At 50.0% G+C, this 23,778-nt stretch overlaps 1 protein-coding gene across 3 annotated transcripts in view; it reads right to left on the reverse strand.

Moving 5' to 3' along the window:
• Positions 1 to 16,194: 16,194 nt before the first annotated feature.
• Positions 16,195 to 23,778, reverse strand: part of TTC28 (tetratricopeptide repeat domain 28) — a 381,921-nt gene continuing 374,337 nt past the window's right edge. For 2 of the 3 annotated variants that reach the window (XM_080941078.1, XM_080941080.1), the window contains 3 exons: positions 22,539 to 22,668; positions 21,466 to 21,573; positions 16,195 to 20,572 (listed from right to left, as the gene is read on the reverse strand). In XM_080941078.1, the coding sequence (XP_080797204.1) occupies positions 19,020 to 20,572; positions 21,466 to 21,573; positions 22,539 to 22,668 (1,791 nt within the window). In that variant the 3' untranslated portion in view covers positions 16,195 to 19,019. The remainder of the gene's footprint in view (positions 20,573 to 21,465; positions 21,574 to 22,538; positions 22,669 to 23,778) is intronic. The other variant, XM_080941079.1, reaches the window with a different exon arrangement.

A 23,778-nucleotide genomic window follows, 5' to 3' on the forward strand; every position in this document is an offset into this window, starting at 1 on the left:
TATCAACCAAGTGTTTGCATAGACCAACAGATTAACCAAACCATATGGAGTGTTAACTTTATCTTAGTGCTCTACTGCTGTGAAGAGACACCATGACTACAGCAACTCTTATAACGGAAAGTATTTAACTGGGTTTTAGTCTGTTGTCATCATGGAGGGGAGCATAGAGGCACGCAGGCAGACATGGCACTGGAGAAGTAGCTAAGAGTTCCGCAGCTGGATCCACAGGCAGCAGGAAGGGAGTCACTGGGCTTGGCTTGAGCATTGAAACCCCAAATCCCACCACCTGAGACACACTTTCCTCCAACAAGGCCACACCTCCTAATCCCTACCAAGTAGAGCCACTCCCTAGTGAGTGAGGCTCAAATCTATGAGCCTATGTGAGCCATTCCTATTAAACTACTGTTGGGGGGATCTCCTTAAATCCCCCATAAATCCAACATAACTCAAACACAAGGTCAATGCAGATGACAAAAACATATTTTAATCAAACTGCTACTGATTGATTGCGGCCACAGAACAGACTCAGGAGCTGAACTATATGACCCCAAAACGATGTTGTACAGCATATTCACGGGATGGAACCATAGAGAGAGGGGTTGGGGTGCGCTGTAGCACTGTCCAGTCAGATTTTGACATAAGGGGTTGAGTGAGTGTTTCCATTAATCAGGATAGGAGCTGGTCCCCGGGCCTGGGAACATGAACTTGTCCGACCCATCAGCAAGACGGAGACATTGTCCTTGAGATGTCTGGACTCAGACAGCTGTCTCCTTACAACAGAAGCGGCTCGGCCATTGGTAAGTCCCCAGCTCCCCTAGAGCCTGGGGCTTTGGATTTAGTTTTCCCCTGTGACTAAGTGTAATCTGAAGTCGAAATGGCAGCACTTAGAGTAAATTTCTTTTGCTTGTTCCAAACACTGTCACGAACTGGGAAGAAGTGTGATGGCAACCACACCTCATGAACGATGGAGGTAAAGGAACTTCCCTTCCCCCAGTCCAAGATGAGGGAGAGCTGTAGCCCAAGGGCCACATTTTCCTATGCCTTCAGTGCTTTGCCTTGGTTCACACTAACCTTGATTAGCTTATGGTCCTCAGAAAACATCCTGAGATGAGGTCCCCAAAGTGTTACCGTCTTACCAGCTGAAGAATTAAAAGCAGGAAAAATCTCGAGTGCAGCAGGTGGCGAGCAGGGAAGATGTCACTGGGATAAAAGATACCCAAAGCAGGGCATACAGGGGAGGGGGAGAGGCCCTCCTCGGTAGCCTGAGGCAGGCCTGAGGCTTGAGTGCCAGTAATTATGGGCCTTCAAGCTCAGCAGCTTGTAGCTCCCCAGCCCAGAGGCTTATAGCTCGAGTCAAGTCCGTTACAGCCTTATTGCTGTGGGTTTTCATCTTTTACATTTTTTTTTTTTTTGAGACAGTGTTTCTCTGTGTAGCCCAGCTTTATTTCGAACTCGCTCTGTAGACCAGGCTGGCCTTAAACTCAGAGATCCTCCTGTCTCTTTGTCCCTAGTGCTGGAATAAAGGCAGCCCTGCTTTTCTTCTATCTTTTTAAAGATGACATTTGTTTATATACAGTTGTAGATGCGTGCCTGCACTCTCTGGTTTTGTGTCAGCTTGACACAGCTGGAGTTATCACAGAGAAAGGAGCCTCCGCTGAGGAAATGCCTCCATGAGATCCAGCTGTAAGGCATTTTCTCAACCAGTGATCAAGGGGTGAGGGCCCAGCCCATTGTGGGTGGAGCCATCCCTGGCCCAGCCCATTGTGGGTGGAGCCATCCCTGGGCTGGTGGTCCTGGGTTCTATAAGAAAGCAGGCTGAGCAAGCCAGGGGAAGGAAGCCAGTAAGCAACATCCCTCCATGGCCTTTGTGTCAGCTCCTGCTTGTGTCAGCTCCTGCTTCCTGCCCTGCTTGAGTTCCAATCCTGACTTCCTTTGGTGATGGTGTGGAAGTGTGAGCTGAATGAACCCTTTCCTTCCCAACTTGCTTTTTAGTCATGATGTTTGTGCAGGAATAGAAATGCTGACTAGGACAGTGCCCGTGCACTTTCCCTCTAGGAGGTCAGAGTGGGTCCCAGAGACTAGACTCAGGTCATCACAGTCAGGTTTGAAAAGTATTCTGTTATCAACCAGCTCCCAAATGAGAAGCCATTTCCCACCCTCCATAGTGCACAGTCAACTAAAGCCTGGTGCGGGAGACACACTCAATCTTGCAATCCAGCGGTCCTCATCCTTAATGCTGCTGCCCTTTAACACGGTTCCTTCTGTCGTGATGACCCTCACAACCAAGACAAAAAGTGTATTTTTCACTGCTACGACACAACTAATTTTGCTATCATTATGAGCCATAATTTAAAAGTCTGTGTTTTCTGATGGTTCTAGATGACCCCAGTGAAAGGGTCATTTCACCCCTAAGGGGGTGGAGACCCCACGAGTTGAGAACTTCGGGAATTTCCACTGGGTGGAAGGAGGGACGGTTTGGGGGAATTCCAGGCCTCCCTTGGCTACAAGACACATTATCCCAGAAGGAAGAAAAAGTGATCGGCAGCCACTATACTTTACCTGGCACCCTGACTGCCTTGGTCCCGGCAAGTCTCTGCACGATGTCTGCAGATGCGTTTGGTGTGTCCTGCAGCCTCTGCTAGCTTTCTCAGTTGGACAAGACCCAGCATGAACCAGCTGAGCTTGTACGGTGTTGGCGCTCCAAAGCAGACCCTGTGGTTTAGCGGAGCAAGGCTGACACAGCGGGAGGCAGCCCTCTACCCCGTGTGCCAAGGCCTCTGGTTCCCTGTGGCTTTAGGCCCTTTTCATAGCTGGGGCTAAATTCTCTACATGTTTATAATATAACCTTAATCTTGTATAAGTATCTAGGCCACATAAATATGACTAATATAATTGATGAGTAAAATTTGTCTATCTCCTAAATGAGAGTTTAACACATTTCAATAGGATTTGTTGGTGGTGGTTTTTCGAAACGGGGTCTCCTTGTGTAGCCTTGGCTGCCCTGGAACTCACTTTGTGGATTGGCCTGGCATGGACCTCAGAGGTCCTCTTGTCGTTGCCACCCATGGCTGGGATTAAAGGCATGCATTGCCACAAGTGGCCTAGGTAGGTATTATATATACAGGAGTTTATCTTTTTTTTTTTTTTTTTTTTTTTTTTTTTTTTTGACGGGTGCAGAGGATTGAGTTTTACTGTTTTCCTGGTTGGCTGGGAACTTGCTCTGTAGACCAGAATGGCCGTGAGCTCACAGAGGTCCACCTGCCTCTGCAGTCCGAGTGCTGGAATTAAGGGCAGGTGCAAAAATTCTTTTCTCTTTATATTTTCTGTTAGTGTGTGCTTGGGATGTTTACACATATATGTGTGAGTACATGTGCATCTTTGCCAGTAGTAAACATGGTGGACAAAGGATAACCCTCAAGAGTTAGTCTCTCCTTCCACCTTTGGATTCTAGGGATCACGTCAAGACTTCAGACGTGTGTGTGTGTGTGTGTGTGTGTGTGTGTGTGTTTCTGTATGTATGTGTCTGAATGTGTGCATGTGTGTCTTACAAGGGGATTTATTAGAGTGGTTTACAGGTTGTGGTCTGGGTAGTCCAACAATGGCTGTCTCGTGACGGAAAAGCCAAGAGTCCAATAGTTGTTCAGCCCACGAAGCTGGATGTCTCTGCAGTTCCTGTCTCGTGCAGAGTCCTGGAAAGCTGCTGGTCTTAAATCGACATTGGAATCCTGAGAAAGCTGGATTTAATACCAGCTGCAGCAACAGAGTAGATGGGCTTGCCAGAGAGAGTGAGGGCAAGCAGGCAAAGAGCAAGTTTCCTTCTCTGTGTCCTTTTTTGTGGGCTCCCACCAGAAGGTGCGGCCCAGACTAAGTGAGTCTTCCTGACTCCAATCATCTCATTAAGAAAATGCCACACAGGCATGCCTAGCAGCCAGAGGAGTTTTAGTTGATTTCAGATGTAATCAAGTTGACGACTGAGATTAGCCATAAGTGTTTTCATACCTTTTTCTTTTCAGTTTGGGTTACAGTGTTCTGCCTGTAAACACCAGGTCGAGCTTCCCAAAGACCTGGCTCAGTTCTCTCTCCTCAGTGACTTGGAACTGTGTGTTTGACACATAAGAACAGAAAGAAGCAAGCCAGAATTCTCGGTGTAGTAGGGGACAGACTCTCATTCTGTGTGTGTGTGGGGGGGGGCTAGTCATCTACACCTGAGGCTGTGATTTTAGATGCAGGGAAAAAGAAGACACACACTAAAGTATGTTTTAATCTTTCAGGCTCCTTGTTTCCTTTATCATGTGTGACATATTTTGGGTCCGTTGGTCGCCTCGCCATGTGTGATGCCTCTGCATGTATCCTTACCTGCACCAAATTACTTTGAGTTAGAATTCTCCTGGTATTTTTTGTTCTTTCTGTATATATGTATTGATTCTTTCTGTATTCCAGTCTGGGATACACAGAAAGATCTTGTCTCAAAAAACCCAGACAGACAGAGAGAGGGAAATATTAAGTTACAGAGCCGTCCGTGAGGCTGGGAGAGCTGCGGCCCTCCATCAGGATCATCCCATCATTGGCCACTTCACATTGCCGTTCATTCTCCTCGTCTGACTCGACTGTTCGGAGATCTTTTTAAAGCAGTGATGTGACATCCCGGCCCCGCCCTAAACACCGCTCTCCACTCGGAGCCGCAGCTCGTCTGAGCCTGCCGCTCCTTAGCACACTGTACCTGGATTGTCTGTATTCCGCATCAGTTGTCTCACGTGGACGTTCGGTGGCTTTTACATTCTGAGCTGTGCTTCCCCCTTGTCCTTTAATGCTAAGCTCACTGCTGAGGCTCCAGTCTTCTTACTCCCCTCCCCCCTCCCCCCATGAGGACTGAGAATCCACAGGCAGGTCAGAGCTCGTCAGTGGGCAGGCATGTGTGGTGGGTTTTCCAGATAATTGCATCTTGAAAGCTGACTCGGGATGACGATATGATGGTGTTGCCCGGGGTGGTGGTGGGGGTGGGGTGAATGAAGTGGGGCCTAGCTGGAGGAAGCAGGCTGCTGAGGTGCAGGCTGCTGTGGTGCGCTCTTGGGGCCTGTCTGTCAGGGTTTCCGTTGCTGGGAAGAGACACAATGGCCTCAGCAACTCTTATAAAGGAAAACATTTTAACTGGGGCTGACTTACTGCTCAGAGGTTCAGTCCATCGACATCATGGCAGAAAGCTTGGTAGGATGCAGGCAGGTGTGGTGAAGGCATGAAGGAGCTGAGAGTTCTGCATCCAGATCAGCAGGACGAGAAAGTCACACTAGGCCTAGTTTGAGCATCTGAGACCTCAAAGCTTGCCCCCAGGTACACACCTTCTCTAGTAAGGCCACACCTCCTCCAACAGAGCCACACCTCCTCCCACAGGGCCACACCTCCTCCCACAGGGCCACACCTCCTCCAACAGGGCCACACCCTTTCCAACAGGGCCACACCCTTTCCAACAGGGCCACATCTAATCATACTACGCCATGGGCCGAGCATATACAAACCACCACAGTTAGCTGTATCAAGCCAGGGCCTGCGTGGAGCCTTGTAGCGGTTGCGCTTCAAGGTTACAGAGCCTGGAGTCCCGGCACATCTTAAGTTTCTCTTCCATCTAGAACCCAGTGAGGGACAGGCGGTGTCGTGTGGTCAGCCAACTTTTAAATCATTATGAGAAACAGCTTTAGCTATTATCAGTGATTCCAAAAGGCATGATAATTGAGAGCCATGATGGATTTGGGTGTGCCCAAGGAAAAGAAAATTGTCTATAATATTAGGAAGTTCAAGATAACCATCTGTGGCATGACAGAGGGGTATAACATAAAGATATATGATGCCATTTGTAAAACTAATTCCTCTTTCCATTTAATCTCTCGTAGCCTCAGAAACTGCGGCTAGTAATTAAGACACCATTTTGGTGTTGCTGTAAATGCTTCCGCCTCCATTAAACTTTACACTTGTGAAAAGGAGCCGTTAAGAGGCAGCCTGAGGCAACACTTCTGAATAGCTAACTTTGTTAGAAATATGTTTTCCAAATTCCTTGCAATAAAATGTAATTGCATTCTCTGTTTTCGTTTACACGGAATCATCTCACAGAAGCCCGGATCTGGTTGCTGGAGGGAAGGTTTCGTCAGAGCAGCACACTGGTTTTCGACTCCCCTCCCTTTCCTTGCCATTCATAACATAAAAGTTTTCTGGCTTCTCTGATAGTTTTATTTTTCCTAAATAGGTCACTCGTGACGTTAAAGAGCCACAGAAGAGAGGTTTCAGATCGAATGCTATTCGGACAATGTCACAACGTAACAGTTACCCAAAGTCCCCAGGAAGCCGTGGGTAAATGCGCCAAGGCTTCACTGGGCACTGACTGGCAGGAGTCAGGATGGGTTTTGGGGGTGCTGGAGAGGGAGCCATGAGGGAGTGCTAGCCCGTCTTCTATTTCTGCTGATCCGTCCTGGCCAATGGGAACACGTGAGGCATGAGGACCCAAATCCAAGTCCCAGCGCTGAAGTAAAAGGACAGGCTTGGTGGTATGAGCCGCAGTCCCAGCGTTGAGGAGGCAGCAACAGGGGGATCTTCGGGTCCAGTGGCTACCCAGCCGGGCTGAATAAATAAACTGAAGACCAGTGAGAGACCCAGTCTAACAAAACAAGGTAGGCTGAGTATGATAGCACACAGTTAATACCAGATCACAGGGGGCAAAGGTCAGATCTCTGAGTTGGAGGTCAGCCCTGGCTTGCAAAAACAGAACAAAAATGAAGGTGGACAGTACCAGAAGTGCAACACTTGTGACTATCCTGACCACCTACACGCACACACACACTGTGACACGTGTGTACAGACATTCACACAAAACATAATTCTTAAAAAAGTATTGTTTTTTACACTAATTTTAACATTAAAAGATCATTGAAGGATGTGTAGTTTTCTGCTTAATTTGCCCTTTGCTTTTTCCTGGTGTACCAGTCGGGTTTTCCTAGAAGAAAAGAACTGATAGAATGTATCTGTCTGTCCGTCTGTCTATCATCTTTTTATCATCTGCCTATCAAGAGGATTTATTAGCTCATAGGCTGTGGTGCAGCTAGTCCAACATTCTCTCTACCAACGGAAAGTCCAAGATCCGATCATTGTTAAGTCCATGAGGCTGAACGGCCGAGCTGTTCTTCAGGGTGTGTCGGAACCCTGAGCGAGCTGTAATGCCAGTATGGAGATGAACTGACCAGCAAGAGTGAGAGCAAGCAGGCAAAGAACAAGCGTTTCCTCCTCCCATGCCCTCGAGAAGCCGTGGTTCAGATTCAGGGTAGGTCTTCCTACCTCAAGAGATCTGGGTTTAAAATGACTTTTCTACTGCCAATGAAACAGTTAAAACCCCTCACAGGTGTGCCCAGTGACTTGCACTTTAAGAGAATTCCAGACATAGTCAAACAGACAACCTAGAGTACCCACCACACCTGGGATTGTTAGCAGAGTATCCCTTGGTGTGGATGGCCATGCTGTCTTAGGTCCTGAGTGTAGGTGAGGTCCTGTGGGGTGGTCGCCACTCAGCTGAACTTCTGCTTCATATGGTTTCTCTTGCCTGCAGTCAGCCAAAGTCCAAAAGGTCAAGTGGAAAATCCCACAAGTAAATGATGGCTAACTTTCAGACTGAAGGCTGTGCTGAATGACAGGATGAGGTTCTGCACCAAGGACATGAGTCCTGCCTTTGTCCCGCACCCTTGTCACATGTCAAACTGCCTTGATATTCTAGTCTTTGATGTGGTACCCCTGCCCCAGGATAAGGGAGATGTGTGTTTGTCTTTCTGTGACAAGCTTGTTTTATCCAATGCAAGTCCTCTTAGGCTTATCCACATCACAGCAGATGACAGAAATCTCCTCTTTAGGGGCTGCATAGGATTTTATAATATATCATGCAATATATTCTCTCCATCCACTCACAGGCTGACAGACACTTAACTTGATTCAATGTCTTGTCCATGGTATATGATGCTGCCCTGAACACGGAAGCATGTGCGCCAGCATAATGACTCCCTCTCAGAAATGGGCCAGGCCAGAGTGGTTCTGTCTCATCACTTCCTAGAATGTGTGCCCTGAGTGGTGCTCTGTGCAGCTGGACAGCTCCGTTTTTCTCCGTCTGCTACACGGGCTTTGTGAGCAAGTGTGAGGAGGGAGCACCAGAGTGAAGCTGCCTTTCCACAGATGCTGCTGTGTGCTTTTTCATGTTGCTGCCGCGCTCTGCCTGCCTCTTTTCAGAGCCATCTGGTCTATTCAGGTCCTTTGATGACTTCTGGCTGAGCTGCTTGAGTCTGGCTTATGTTCTCTATATTAACCTCTTATCAGGTGGGTGTTATCCAGACGCCGTCTCCCACTGGGCAGGCTGATTCCTCCCTGTACCAGTTATTTCTTCCTCTGTGCAGAAGCTGCTAGTTTAGTGCCACGAGTCACACATATAAAACCCACCAGGTTGCGATCAAAGCTTTTCTGTTTATTTGGTTTGGTGTCCAATACTGGATATGGTGGCACACACTCCATGCCCTGAATTTGGGAAGCTGATCGGGGTTATCTTAGTTACTGCTCTATAGCTGTGAGCAGACATCACAACTAAGGCAAAGGCCTCTTGTATAAAAGAAAGTATTGATTAGGGGCTGGCTACCTTACAGCTTCAGAGGGTCAGTCCATTATCAACAGGCTGGGTGCTAGAGCAGTAGCCGAGAGTTTTACATCATAATCCAAAGTCAGGAGACACACACACACACACACACACACACACACACACACAAAGACAAACATAGACAGACAGAGAGAGAGAGAGAGAGAGAGAGAGAGAGAGAGAGAGAGAGAGAGAGAGAGACCAGGAGGCACACAGGGAGAATTGGGCATGGTATGGTATGGGCTTTTGAAACTTCAAAATTCAACTGTAGCAACACACTTTCTCCAACCAGGCCACACCCCCTAATCCTTCCCAATTTCTCAGCTAGGGAGTAAGGATGTTGGGTACAGCTTGAGGGAGGGAGGCAGGCTCTGTGGGTTGGAGAAAAGACTGAGGGGAGGAAGATAATCCCGGGGCAGGGAAGAGGCCACACAGATAGCTAGGCTAGGACAAGCAGGGAAGGTGGGAACCCACAGGCCTCTGGGGGCTCCCGTGGTGTTAGGCAAAGGAAGTGGGGTGCAGCTTTCCTGGGTTTTGTCATGAAAAGCTGGCCCTGGTGTCTCCTGAGCTGTGGACGACTTCAGAGAGGACAGTGCTGGAGATGAAACTTCAGTGTGGGTTGTGAGGGTTTAAATGTCTAAGCAGTGCTGGGGGTGAAGCCCACAGCCCTAAAATGTCAGATGAGCACTCTCGCCACTGACTGTGTTCAAATGTGTGGAAGTGCATGTCTGTATTATATACATACATGTGGGTATGTATATTTGAATGTGTAGATGTGTGTGTGTGTGTGTGTGTGTGTGTGTGTGTGTGTGTGTGTGTGTGTGTGTGTGGAGGGGTTGCAGCTTTCCTGCAGGTGTTAGGGATAGAGCAATGTCTTCTCCTTGCTCAAAGGTTCATTACCCACTGAGCTCTCTCCAGAGTTTCAGGCTGAACTTTTTCTCTAAGTCCTGTTTACCTGGCAAATGTCCCTTCCCTGGCGCACTGTGATACTATGTCCTCTTGTCACCAATTAGGTGCCACAAGAAGCAGTTTCTAAAGTGCAGTTTCACCTGTGAACAGAGCCTGCCCCGAGGCTATGGGAGTTTCATGTCTGGGAGCTTGGCTATCCTGAGGTGTTCTTGAAGCCTGCTGGATATTCAAGGTCTCTGCATTTCCACATATAATTTCTACCAAAGAAAACAAAACTCTGCTGGGGCCTTTGATCTAATACCATAACTTTTGAGTTTTGGCAAATACCTGAATTGTTGTAGCCTGTGCCAGCCAAGGTGGAGAGCTGTTCCTCCACACTAGGGTGTTCCTCTGCTGAGCCTGTCGATGACCAGTGTGTGGAGTCACACGATGTGGACTGATTTCCAAGGTTCCCACCATGTTTTTATAGCTGCTCCTGGCTAGTGTATTATTCATCCTTTCTTACTGTTGAGTGGCCCCACCGTGCCTCGCTGATAGGCACTAGGGCTCATTCCAGTTTCAAGTTTGTGTAAAAAGTGACTAGAACATTTTTGTGCAAATCTTTGTGGACAAGTTTCTTCCTTTTTCTTGGGAAAATGCTGAGCAAGCTGGTAGCTGGGGCTCAGGGAGCACATGTTCTGTGTTAATATGGAGCTGCCAAACAGTTCCAGAGCGGCTCCACCGTCTCTACCCCGCAGACGTTCTACTCTTACTCACCTGCTTACCCTCCAGCATCTGGCACAGCCAGGCTTTTGTTTTAGCTCTGTGGGTGAGGGGTTTGGGGGGAAAATGGGGCCGTTCAGGACCAGATGTGGGGAGGGCCAGGAAAATGGCAGGGAGGAGGGGCCCATCTCAAGGATGTGCCCATCACAGAGATGTGCTGGGATAGGGGAGGCATCTTCACTGTGATTTACAGTAGTGGGGGACGTGGAACCTGAAGAGACCACCTTCTGTAGCCAGGCAGGAGCCCCAGTGGAGTGATAAGGGGCACCAAACTTTCACATTCACAAAACTTTCGAGACAGAATCTGTCCTGTCTACAAGAAATACAGGGACGGGGGATGGGACAGAGACTGAGAGAATGGCTAAACAATTACGGGCCCATAAAGACCCATACCATGGACAAGCACTAATCCCTGACACTGTTAATAATGCTGTTACGCTTGCAGACAGGAGTCTAGCAATGCTGTCCTCTCAGGCTTCACCAAGCAGCTGTCTCACCTGGATACAGAGACCCACAGTCAAACACTGGACAGTGCCCAGGGACTCTTATAAGGGTTCTAGGAAGGTGGCTCCAGGGATGGGGGACGGGAGAGGGATAGGAACTCCGCAGAAGATTGAAGACCAACAGGGTCAACTAACCTGGAGCCTTGGGGCTCTCAGAGACTGAGCCACCAACCAAAGAGCCTGCATGGGCTGAACCTAGGCCCCCCATAATGTATAGCAGATGTGCAGTTCTGTCTTCATGTGGGTCCAAAAGATTGGAGTTGGGGCTATCCCAAAAGTTGTTACCTGTCCATGGGAATCGTTGTTCTAGCTGGGCTGCCTTGTCTGGTTTCAGTGGGAGAAGATGCATCTAGCCTGGCAGGGTCTTGATGTGCCAGAGTGGGAGGATACCCAGGAGGGGCCTCCACTCTCAGGGGATCGGGGAGCAAGGGAGAGATTGTGAGAGGAGTGATCTGGAGTGGGTGCAGCCATCAGAATGTAAAGTGAATAAATTTTTTAAAAATTTAAAAAGCAAACCCCTAAAAAGCTGTAAGCAAGTACCATGATTAGAAAGGAGGGCTAAGGAACTGAACATAATACTCGAAGGAAGAGACATGCAGGGCAACAGATACTTTTAAGAAGCGTCCACCCGCCAGGGAAGCATGGCAGAAGGTAGCAGTTTAAGGAGTCACTTTACCCTAGTCAGAGTGGCAATCTGTTACTGAGGCTCTGAGGCTCAACTTAAAGTCGCGTCCTTTTAGCCTGAGGTGATGTCTGTCCTTGATGCTAAGGTGTGTTTCTTAGATGTGGCAGAAGGAGGGATTCTTTGTATCTGTACTGTTACTGCTTTGTTAAAAAACAAACAAAAAAACCCCCACTGCTGTGGAGAGAGATCAATGAGCAGCATTTACTGATCCCTACTATGTGTGTGTGTGTTTAGCTTCTTTAGGTTGAAATTTTCCTTCTGGTCCCCTCTGTAGGGCAGGATTTGTAGATAAATTACTTTTTTAAAAAAATTATGGAATGCCTTATTTTCTCCATCTATGGTGATTGAGTATTTTACTGGTTATAGTAGTCAGGGCTGGCATCTGTGGTCTCAGAGCCTGTAGAACAGTTCCAGGTCCTTCTGGCTTTTAGAGTCTCCTTGAGAAATCGGGTGTTATTCTAATAAGCCCGCCTTTGTATGTTGCTTGGTCTTTTTGCATCTTTGTACATTTAGTGTTTTGATTGTTATGCACCAAAGGGACTTTTTTTTTTAACCTTTTCCTGTCATCTTTCCCCTGCCCCCCCCCCCCGTTTGCTAGATTTTTACTTACGACACCATCTGCTGTCGGCAGATGTCTTGATACAGAAGAATTTCCTTTATCCTAATTACACGTTGGTCCTATTTTACAGTTACGTCAGTTCAAAAAGAAAATGGCTGTTTCTAAAAGCTCCACCCAAGGGTTAAAGAGCTCCCAGTAACTAGGAGCACAGGCTGCTTTGATTCCCAGCACCGACTTGGTGGTACACAGGTGTTTGTAGCTCCAGCCTCGGGAGACCTGATACCTTTTTTTTACCTCTGTGTGCACTGCACATACATGGTGCACAGACATACTTGTGAACAGAATACTCATACCCATAAAGAAATTCTGGGGGGGGGGTCTGACTTAGGCAAGACCCTGCCAGGTTGAACAGAATTAAAATTTGTCCCCTCCCTGGTGACTCAAAGGGCTGGCCATGAGCTCTGCCTCTGAGTTGACTCCGAAGTTTTTATTGAGTATAGCTATATTGAGGATATTTATACAGTGGAGAATAGTGCTATCTCCAGACGCCCAAATGCACAGTTGCTCTAGTGTAAAAACTGTGCTGGTCTGGGTGAGGTCACCCTTGGGATAAGGTACCAACAGGATCCTTTAGTGTGCTTGGGCCCAGATGTTCGGCCTAGTTTTCTGGAACAGACAGGAGGCTCCCCCTCTGCCACACGGTGGTGCTATAAAGCATTAGCAGCTGGTTGTAAAGACTGAGCAGAAAGCCTCCTGCTCAGCATCCATCCTGCCTCTGGCTGCACAGGATGTGCAGCCTGCCTGAGGCTCTGGGCTGCAGCTCTGGGCACCCAGTTCCACCGCAACCATGACAGCCGGTTATAGCTGTAGTGACTTGAAATGTTATAGACCTGTTCACCATCAGGAAATTAGGCAGGAGAATCAGTTCAAGGCTAGCCTGGGCTACATGAGACCCTGCCTCAACGTAAGGGAGGGACGAGACAGAGAGGAAGAGTCAGGGAGAGTAGGGGAGTACCCTGAGAGGAAGATGTCACACCCACACATTTCTGCGGCTCTGTCACTGGGTAGGCTTTGGTGTTCAGCACAGCCACACTGTGACCTGAATGGCGAACTTTATGTGTTCAACCCCAGCAACACCCACTAGTTAATGCTTTGGGGCTTCTATATTGGAGGGCATTTATAAATGCTCCTTTAAGGCCAGCACTCTGGCCCCTTTAATATATCAGCCCGCATGTTCGCCAGCATGTCGGTAACACGTCTGTTACAGTCTCATGTAGTCCTATGTCAGTGAGGCTGGCTTTGAACTTCTGATCTTGCCTCTGTTGTGCTCGGATTGCAGGCAGCACTACCGTGCTATACTGTTATGGGGAAGGGGTAGTGGACAGATGGTTCAGTGGTTATAAACACTTACTGCTCTCACAGAGGACCCAAGTTCAGTTTCCAGTGCCAGCATCGGGTGGTTCACGCCACCTGTCACTTTTGCTGCAGGGGATGCCACACCCTCTTCTGGCATGCACAGGCACTGACTGCTGCAGCCCAGTCCACTCTTACAAATATAATGGTCTTTTTTTTTTTTTTTAATCTCTGAGAAAGGGTAGGGTCTTAAAGGCTATCATTCCTGTTTGTAATAACCTAGGAGTCTCTTTTTTACAGTTCCTACTTTTGGGGACAATTTGAACATGGTATCTTTCATATTTTCTATATAATTGGAAAGGCAGAGCATCTGGCCCCGGAAGGCAGCTGGCTTTTCATTTTAGAAGCTACTGGGCAGAGGGTGGGCAGCCATGACTACTCTTTGTCCCTGGCCTCTCTTCCTCCAGTCTCCAGTACTGTTTGGAACTTTCGAATCTTTTCTGACTAAAGGTTAGATGCTGAGTGGCCACCCTTTTCACCAGGAAACAGCTGGGGTGTGTGAGCAAGCATGTAAGGTGCTTAGTGACACCAGTGTGGTTCTGTCCCCAGCATCCCCCCACAGCTGCCTGGTGCTGATGGAAGCTGCAGGAGCCAGTAGGAGGTGGGTTAGTGTCTGGGTCCTTCTTGGGCTCTAGACATGATGCTCCTCTCTAGAGGCTCAGAGCAGCAGCCAAGCCAAAAGATCTGGGACTCACCTGAGAGATGAAATCACCTGTTCTCATTGTAAATGAATCTCCCTCCCTCCCTCTCCCTCCTTCCCTCCCTCCCTCCCTCTCCCTCCTTCCCTCCCTCCCTCCCTCTCCCTCCCTTCCTCCCTCCCTCCCTCTCTCCCTCCCTCCCTCTCTCCCTCCCTCCCTCTCTCTCTCTTCTCCAGACTCTACTGTGCCTTGAGCTCAGCCTCAGGAGTTGAGCTTTTGCTTCCTCTCTGCCTTCCTGTTTTGACCATGTGAAAATTTTGCATTTTTCCCATGCAGTGCTTCATGTTCAACGCACGTGGGCATTTCTCGGCACGCAAACTGCTCATGTGACTTCTGCTATATCTCTGGTTACAGTGTTCCCTTCTGCACATCCCATCAGTCCTGTGCATCTGACAACCCTGAGCTGTTCTGAGTTGTAGCCTCTGCTACCTTCTTGATTCTCCAGGCTCTTCTGTCTTCTCTGATTTCCTGAATTGCCTCCCTTGTCCCCAGATTTGACCAATGGCACAGGCAACTTGAGAGCTGCAGCCACATCTATCTAGGGTTGGGGATTCTTGCAATTATATATAGAATTTTTAAAAAGTATGTATGCATGTATGTATGTACGTGCGTAATGTATTCGGGTACTTTCCATGTACATCTGCACACCAGATGGCATCAGACAGTTGTGAGCTGCCATGTGGGTGCTGGGAATTGAACTCGGGACCTTCAGACAAGCAATGAGTGCTCTTAACCACTGAGCTGTCTCTCCAGCCCCAATATAAGAAAAAATTAAACCCTCTCTCTGTATTTTACTTATTTTGTGGAATTGCAGGTTTTTTTTTTTTTTTTTTTTTTTTTTTTTTTTTTTTTTTAAGACAGGGTTTTTCTGTTATGTCCTGGAACTCCCTTCTTTTGACCAGGCTGGCCTCAAACTTGGAGATCTGCCTGCCTCTGCCTTCCAAGTGCTGGGGCATGCACCAGTATGGCCAGCCCAGGTTGATTCTTACAGCCTTACCTTCTGTACCCTACCCTATGTGGGTTCCTCATATATGGGTTCAACCAACCATGAATTTAAAAGGTTTGGGAAAGTACGTTCAGATACACCCTATGCGTTCCTTACTCCCTGTCTACACAGCTCAGCACATGCAACAACAGGTTCTTGGGCCAGTGGGTCATTGGCAGTTACCCCGAGTAAGGCTTACAGGAGGGTGTGTCTGGCATAGGTATAGAGACACAGAATTGAGTTTACGGAGACGAAGATGGCCACTGTCTTCAGTGATTTTGTTTTATTGGGATCCACGGTGTCAGTTTCCAGAGGTCTGGAAAGAAGGTGTATACCTAAGAGACACTCCTACCACGGACAGAAGCAAGCTCAGGGTGGCTGGAGGTGTCCATTGACATTGTGGTGTGTGCTTTCTTCCGGTGGTGCTGAGGGTGCGAACTGGGGCCGCACACATTCTAGGACAGTGCTGTACCACGGCCCTACCCCAGCCCGTGTTTCTGTGTTGGTTTCTGTCAGGAAATACACTCGAAACATGTGCTGAGGAGTCATAGCACATGTGCCCCCTTCGTCGTCCCCCCTGTGACGAGGCGCATGGCACACTGCTGCTTAGTATTTTTGCTGTCACCCAGTGGGATGTCACCCCTTACGGTGCCTGTGCTCTCTCTGTCCCAGCTCACGAGCCTCGAGTGTCTGCACACACAGGACAGCCTTTTTCCTGAAAGTTTCTTAAGATGTGGGGAGCTCGGGTGGCTAAAACCTGTTTGGTGTTTTCCCCTCTGAGTAGCCATTCAACAGTAGACATCCCCGGCTCTCCCCTGTAAGTCTACAAGAGTCCAAGTGTTGGCCATCTAAGGTCCTGTGGCTAGAGTGCCCAGTGCAGCTTCCTAAGGTGCGCTCAGGCATGTGCTCATGCGTAAAGGTGGGTACTCTGGAACTATGGGAAATGAAGAGAGAGACTCGGAGGCAGCATTCAAAACGCACAGGCTCATGCTTTAATAGACACTGAATCACAAAGGAAGGGCCAAGCGCCCGCAGCCTCAATAAAAATATGAAGTTCTTTTTACATGGCAAATTTCATAATATAAAAAGTTTAATGCTGTCTGGAAATTGTGTAATTTACAAAAAGAGTCCATGTAGGCCAAAGGTGGCTAGCAATGCATATAAGGAAAGTGAATGCCAAGTAGGGAGGTGCCCAGGGTGGGGGCAGGTGAGTGCTGGCGTGGACGCTCTCTGAAGGATCCTCGACAAACAGGCCCAGTTCACAAGCCACGAGTGCGGTCTGTTCCGACAACAGTGTTACCGTTTGCCCACTTACGAGGTGCTAAGGACCCCAGAAGCCATCGTGTGCGTGTGTGCCAGGGCAGCTGGACCCCACGGGCAGCACCTCACCACCGATCAGTGTGGACTGGTTTTTTTTTTAAAGGGAAGAAGGTGAGACCTGCACACTGGTGCCAAAACAATGTGTAGGTTTTGGTAGGTGATTCTTGGGTGTGTTTACAGTTAGGAGTCATTGCTGGTGAAAACTGGACGGCCTGTGGCATTGCTTTGTGGTCTCACCAGGCTCCCAGAGGAAGCCGCTGCTTGTCTGGTAGAGTGGGGTAGAACATTTAAGAAAAAAATTTATTAAAAACTTTTATTTCCTGAGCTTAAGGGAATTTCTCTATACTACCAGCAAAGGGGAAACAGAGACCACTTTTGTAACTTTGACTTGTATCTGTTGGCTTCTCCCACATGGGATGAAGAACCAAGAGCTAGGTACGAGCCACCTGCACCAAGTGTGAGCCCTTGAGGCTTTGGGCCAATGGGCCAGTTGGTCTCCCCTGCTTCCTTGAATACTTCTGGCTGTGGAACAAATTTTCAGTTGCATTTTTTTCTGTTGTGTGTACTAGGAATTGCCAACCTTTCTTTTTAAGAAAGGCTAGGTAACAGGTGACTTAGGGCTTTGTGAACTAAGAGGCAAAATCAGGACTTCTGCTGTACTCTAACCATTTTAAAAGGTAGAATCCATCACTGGCTTATAGCCAAAACAAACAGAACTTCAAACTCATTCACCAGCTTAGCTTGTGGGTCACGATCGCCAACCCCTGACCCGTACAGAACTCTGATCACACAGTCTCAGGATTTAAGTGTCCTCTTTTTTCAACATAGCTGAGAACTTCACTCGACTTTATTTCACATGCATGGAGTCGCCAAGACTGACATAAACAATGACTTGGGTCTGCACACCGGTCCCGTTATCTTGCCAACTTTGTTTTCCTTCATTGAAACTTACATCTAAGACAAATAAAAAGCATCCCAGGTACTGATTAGCTCTTCAGTGCCAATCAGAAAAAACAGCATACACCAGGGCAGCCTGGGAGGCCTCCTCTGTGGCTTGACAACCACATGCGTTCTGAGGGGTGGAGGTATTTGCTGATGGCGGGCTCCGCCCTGGACAAAGCACAAAGAACCAGGCTCCTGGGCACTTGTGGGAGAGGCTGAGGTGGTGGCTGGGAAGGACAGAACCCAGCCACCCGCATTTGTGCTGAGGTTGATTCTCGGTTGCCGAGGACCTGACTTCTTTGCAAGTGGTTTGCACAGTGCTGGGTTTGGTTTCTTCATCTGCTACATAGCAAGTTAGCTCCCTGCTGACCTAAGATCGTACATGCTGCTTTGTGAAGGATTTCTCTCGTAGGGCCAGGGCCAGGTCAGAATGTGACAGCCGCCTTATTGTGGTCATTGTGTTTGCCACCAAGGTTGTTTGAGTCAAATGCAGAATCCTCTAAGACAAAACTCAGTGGAGTAGCATGGAGTCAGTTTGCAAAGCAGCATAATGAGGCGGAGCTTCCATCAGTGGCACAGAGTGCCTATCGTGGTGTCTGCAGGGAAGACAGGCAGCAAGGCAGCGGATGACACAGTGGATGACACAGCAGGGACTCTGGTCTAGCTAGCCAGGGACTGGATTTTTGTTTTTTTTTTTTTGTTACTTCCTTTTTTCCCCCTCTCTTTTAAATAAGGAAATTGAATAATTTCAACTATACCACCAGGAAAACTTGATTACTACTTATGGGTGAATATTCAAAATTTGGCATTTAAAATTTCTCGAGCTTTTAAAAATAACAGCTATAAATGCAAAGTACTATTGATAATAAAACCAAGTGTTTATCCGAGTACAAAAAAGGTCAGTTATGCTTCAAAAGCACAATGTTGTGTTTTAAACCACAATTGCATAGTTCTAAAATGCCTGGACAAGTGTACAGAATTTTTATATTTTTTAATTTTTTTAAGAAAATTCAAGTTTGGCCAACAGTGGGGTCAAAAGGCCCCTGGCCTAGCTCATGGGGAGCAGCTGGGGGTGCAAGCTTTCGACATGAGTTATTGCATTGTGGCTGTGACTTCGGTATCCACCAAAATGGCTACAATTTAATCACAAGGAATTGGCATTTTAAAAACCATAGCTCTCCTTTTGGCTAATGTAGTGCATCAGTGCAGAGCTGAACTTAGAGCATATATCCCAGCAGCACCTGGAAGCCCAAGAGCCATCTGTGCCCTGTGGGAAAGGTATGCATAGAGACTTGGTAGCAAGCCCTGTGCTCCTGCCTCCCACAGGTCTGTGGCAGGAGCCTAACTGAGGCTCAAGCAGGACAGAAAAGGCCCTGCCATTCCCCCACAAGACCTGCTTTTGGTGAACTTGGCCCAGGGGCTACCCGTGAGTACTGTGGTATTTGGTGTGGCAGTGACCTTGCCCAGGGAGCCCGCCTGTCCAGGGAGAGATGGTATTTACCAGTGGCTGTGTGGGTGGGTGACCGCACTGGATGAGGGACCCCGGGACTGTGGCTATAGTGTGCACTGAACCGTTGGGGGCAAGAAGATGCTTTAACATTTGGAGGAAGGGAAGAGCCTTCCTGGGGACAGGAACTTGTAACCATTGGCCAAGGGAAGTCTCAGAGGGCGCGTGGCGGCTGTGGTGCTGCGGCCACCTGGTGTTGTCAGTGTTGCTGTATCTGTGCACCAGTGGCCATTGGTGGGGACTTTAGGTGGCACCTCATCACGCTGTATGGACAGCTCCTTCAGTTCCAGCCTGTCTGCCCCACCCTCCTCCTTGCCATGTCGAGGGGACAAGTTCAGCAGGCTGAGGACATCTCTTTTTGAGGTCAGGGTTCCCGGTGCACCTCGACATATTTTTCGGGGACCCCTTGGGGGCTGGGGTGTGCTCTGCCAGAGCATCTTGAGGCTGTGCACCGCCTGCACCTTTTCATCAGGGGCATCAGCTGGACTGGATCGAGCAGAGCCAGCTGAAGAGTAGGAGAGTGCAGGGGACGGCGCACTGCAGGCAGGGGACGTGTTCCGGGGGGACTTGGAAATGTGAGCACTGTAAGGAGAGCTGGGGTACTTGAGTCTGAAGAGCGGCGGGTCTGCCGGGGAGACTGGGGTGTCCCGGCCGGGCGATGGGTGGCTGCTGCCAGGAGGGCTCAGGCCATCCTTGCCCGGCACCTCTGATGTGGCAGGACTGCTCACTTTGGGAAGGGATGAGCTTCGGGCTGGGGGCTGTGGCTTGGCAGTGAGTGGTGACAGCCGGCGGTTCTGATGAGAGAGGATAGGCTTGCTGAAGGCGCTGGTCTCTGAGGCCCTGAAGACTGTGGTGCTGCTGGGTGCTACCACACCATCTTCTCGGTCAGGGCTGGCTGGGCCACCACTCCGCTGAAGACGCTCTACTGCCAGGAGGTGGCTTTTGGTCTCCTCGAGGATCCTCTGGGCCAGCTCCTGGGGGTCCAGCTTTGGGGTGCTCTCCTCCTGGGACTTCACAGTGCTGTCGGTCTCGGTGCTGGACTGGTCCGACTCACCTGTGTCTGAGCTCGTCAGTTTCCCTACTTTCTGGAAGGGTGAATTCGGGCTGGGGATCAGGGTCATCTTCACGGGGGAGTTGGGGGTGCTGACACTTCCCTTGGAGCTGACTGAAAGCCTCACCCCACCTGGTGCCTTGACGCAGGGCTGCTTGGGGTCTGGGGAGAAGCGTGCCTTCCCCTCGCCTTGGTAGGTTGCCAGAGGCTCCATGCTGATGATGGAGAACCCCTCGTATTCTTCTTCCTCCTTGCTGGCCCCACGTCTGGCCTGTGGGGACATCTGGCGCCGCGGCAGGGTGGCTCGCTGCGGGTGGGTGCTCTTGGACCTATCATAGTCCTGTCGTCCTCGGGGACCCCCACCTTCCAAACCCCCCTCGGACTTGGAGACGAAACTCATAGAGGAGGCAATTGAGCTGAGGCTGTACACAGATATGGCGTCGGAGGCGATGCTGTCTGCGCCAGTGGGTGAGAAAGGAGGGTGCTGGTAGCCCATGGGCAGAGCATTGGACACAGACTGGGCTGACGCCAGGGACTCCAGGGAGGATGAGCTGTCCAGGCTGAGGCGCTTGGGGAGCTCGGTGGAATCTAGGCACAGAATATTCAGGCCAAAGAGCAGTTAGGATTTCACAGACTGACATTTTCCTCATGAAGCATGTTGGAAGCCAGCAGAGACTTACTACATACAACTTGAATTAACCCCATCCTCATGAACAAGAAGTAAAGACCCCAGGACTTGCCCAGCTGTGTACCACAGGCCTTAGCCCCTTCTCTGTTCCTGTCACTTCCACGTAAGTCTTAGTCCTTACTGTTCCTGTAAATGTCACTAGTGAGCTCAGACCCTAAATCCTGTATTTAAGGCTAGTCTGTAGTGCATGTGTATCCTCCGCCTCTGCCCTTTGACCCCGGAGTGCCTGCCTACAGAGCTCCTCCTCCTGTCTGTCGGCCCCTCCCTCAGTGGGCATTTCACAGACGTTCTAGTGCACTGTGCCCAGGATGGCACTTTACTCCATTCCTGCCACCGCTTTCCTGACACCTGGGCAGTGCTGCCCCGTTGGGCACCTGCTCTGAAAGTCCAGCCTCCCCTTGAGCCTCCCTGCTACAGTGCACAAACATTCTTTAACAGGACTACCAGTTCGGTGCCCTCAAACTGTGGCTACCACCCAGCTGCCAACTTACTATCCCTGGGACGACAGCCGGGCTAGCACAGTCCCATGGGCCTCCTTTTACATCGTGTTCATCTGCATGGCCCTGCAGTTAGAACAGGCATATCCTGACACCATGCCATGTCCCATTAGCTCCACTGTGCCCCCCACCCCCACTTTGCTGTTCTTGAAGCTTAGTTCCTTATTTTGTCCTCACGCACACTAATGAGCTCGCTGCCTGTGTGCCCCAAGGATGAAGCTCTCCAGAGCCCCTCCCCCAGAAGATAGATGCATCACTCAACCCTCCTCCTCTATAGGGACAGGGGAGGAGCTTACCAAAGAGTGACAGCAGGGACTGGAGAGCAAAGTGGGTGGTGCGCCGACTAGCCTGTTTACCGGTTTTTAGGATCACTTCCTCTTGGCCAACTTCACACAGGTCAAACCCTAGAGGAACACAGAAGATGCATGGCCCTCACCATGGGCAGCTTGGCAGGGGTGCCAGTGAGTATCCAGGTGGGATTTCCCAGTTGACCCATCAGGAGGGCAGGCTGCCTTTCTCAGAACAGCTGCTGGGCACAACCTCACCTCCTGGTAGGGAATGTTGCCTGACTCTTCTGCAGTCTTCCTGGAGACTAGATATTTAGCCACAGGATGGTCTGCTCAGACTCTTAAGGGCAAAATGGCTGCTCTGCTCAGTACTGGGGCAGGACTTCAGGTTGGGACCCAGGAAGGAGGCCTCTCAAGTCCTTCATATTGTCCTTGGTCTGAGATACACTTCTACTGAAGGGAAGCTACCTTTCGTGCCAGAGGGGCTCCCAGCTCCCCCTGCTATGGGTTTTAATGGGCTTGCCTGAGCAAGAAGCTGGCTAATGAGTTGTTGATGCTGCAGTTAAATGACTTCAGAGACATCGTAGCAGCTACACTGAGGTGGGGGCATCCCTTGAGCCTAGAGGAGTTCTAGGTTAGCTGAGCATCACAGAGCCAGCCAGCAAGTACTCTCTCAAGCACGGTGGCCAGACACTATCCCCAGAAGAGACCAGCTAAGCTCCTACATGAGACATCACTGAGCCTGCTGGAGAAAAAAAGGAAACTTGTATGAGGGGAGGGCTCCTTACCTGGCCTGGAGGCCCCGCCACTCCCCGCCCGAGGCCTGGAGTGCCCCCTTCCTGACTCTACCCTGGTGCTGTTCTTGGTTCTTCTATCCTGACTTCTAGTTGCTGAGGTCTGGCCTGGCCACTGTCCCTTCCTCCAGCCAGCAGCCCTCTGGACATTTGGTAAAGTTTGTGTCTGCATTGGTGAGGGGTCTAAAGTGTCATCGTTCTTTGGTTGATAATTTCTACAGCACTAGGTTTGACCCGACAGAAAACAGGAGGGAAAACTGACATTAAGTCAGAGGCGCTTGGTCCTACCGAGAGCTGCCAGGAACTCGTGACAGCCGGGGAGCCGCCACAGCTGCACACTGAGGGAGACTGGAATGGGGGCTGAGGCAAAGTCCTGCTCCTTCTCACAGGCCTGCAGCTGAACCAGCACCTGATGGAGCTGAGGGACAGACAGACAGATGTGAGCATAAGCATGCAGAATTGTGAGCATCCCACCCAAGCCTCATGTCGCCTGTCACCACACCCACTGCAGGCCCCTGCCCCACTGCAGCCCCCACCCCTGACCCACTACAGCCCTCTGACCCACTGCAGCCCCCCACCCCTGAGCTACTAACAGCGCCTCAGGTCACACCTACTGCAGCCCCTCAGGTCACCCACTGCAGTCCCCCACCCCTGGCCTACTATAGTCTTCCCCCATCACACCTACTGTAGATGCCCCCCCCCGTCATACCTACCGCAACCCCCCAGTGCACACCTCCTCAGCTCCCCTGGCCACACCTCCTCAGCCCCCCTGGCCACACCTCCTCAGCCCCCCTGATCCTACCTCCTTCAGGCCCCCCCCTGGCCACACCTCCTCAGCCCCCCTGGTCACACCTCCTTCAGGCCCCCCCTGGCCACACCTCCTCAGCCCCCCTGGCCACACCTCCTCAGCCCCCCTGATCCTACCTCCTGCCCTCTGTGCAGGCCATGTATGGCAAGGTACTGACTGTGTGGAGCAAAGGTGGAGGAGCCTCCGGGGGGGGGCCCCAGTTCTGCTTCAGCCCCTGCCTTCCCAAAAGCAGAGGAGAAGCTGTGGGAGTTGGGGAGGGAGCTGGGACAGTGACCTCTGTTTTGCTTACATGCCTCAAGGCAGGCTATCTTTAGGGTCTTGCACTAGACGGGGAAGGTTTGAACACTGTTTTGTGACTGCAACATTCATGGACCAGTTCATGTGACCCACTCAGGTGTCAGGTGACGTCTGTTTCTGGGCTAGGGGTGTTCTGCCTGTTCTGTCACTGGTTTGCCTCTGATGCTCTAATGGAACTTAAGAGGTCAAATCAGGATAGAGTAGAACAGGAAAGGGGTAGCCAGAGCAGAGGAGGGGACAAGCCCCAGCCCAGAGCTCCCTGCCAACAGCTCGGAGGCAGGACACTGGGGTGGGCGGGCAGGTGCTAATTAAAGCTGTACTTACCATTCCCACCATATTTTTAACCGCCTTCAGCCAGCAGAGTGAGTGAGAGAGAGAGAGAGAGAGAGAGAGAGAGAGTTTAGATTAAGCATAGCAGTTATG

This window comes from Micromys minutus, assembly GCF_963924665.1.
Source record: "Micromys minutus genome assembly, chromosome: 29".
In the NCBI taxonomy this organism is placed as follows: domain Eukaryota; kingdom Metazoa; phylum Chordata; class Mammalia; order Rodentia; family Muridae; genus Micromys; species Micromys minutus.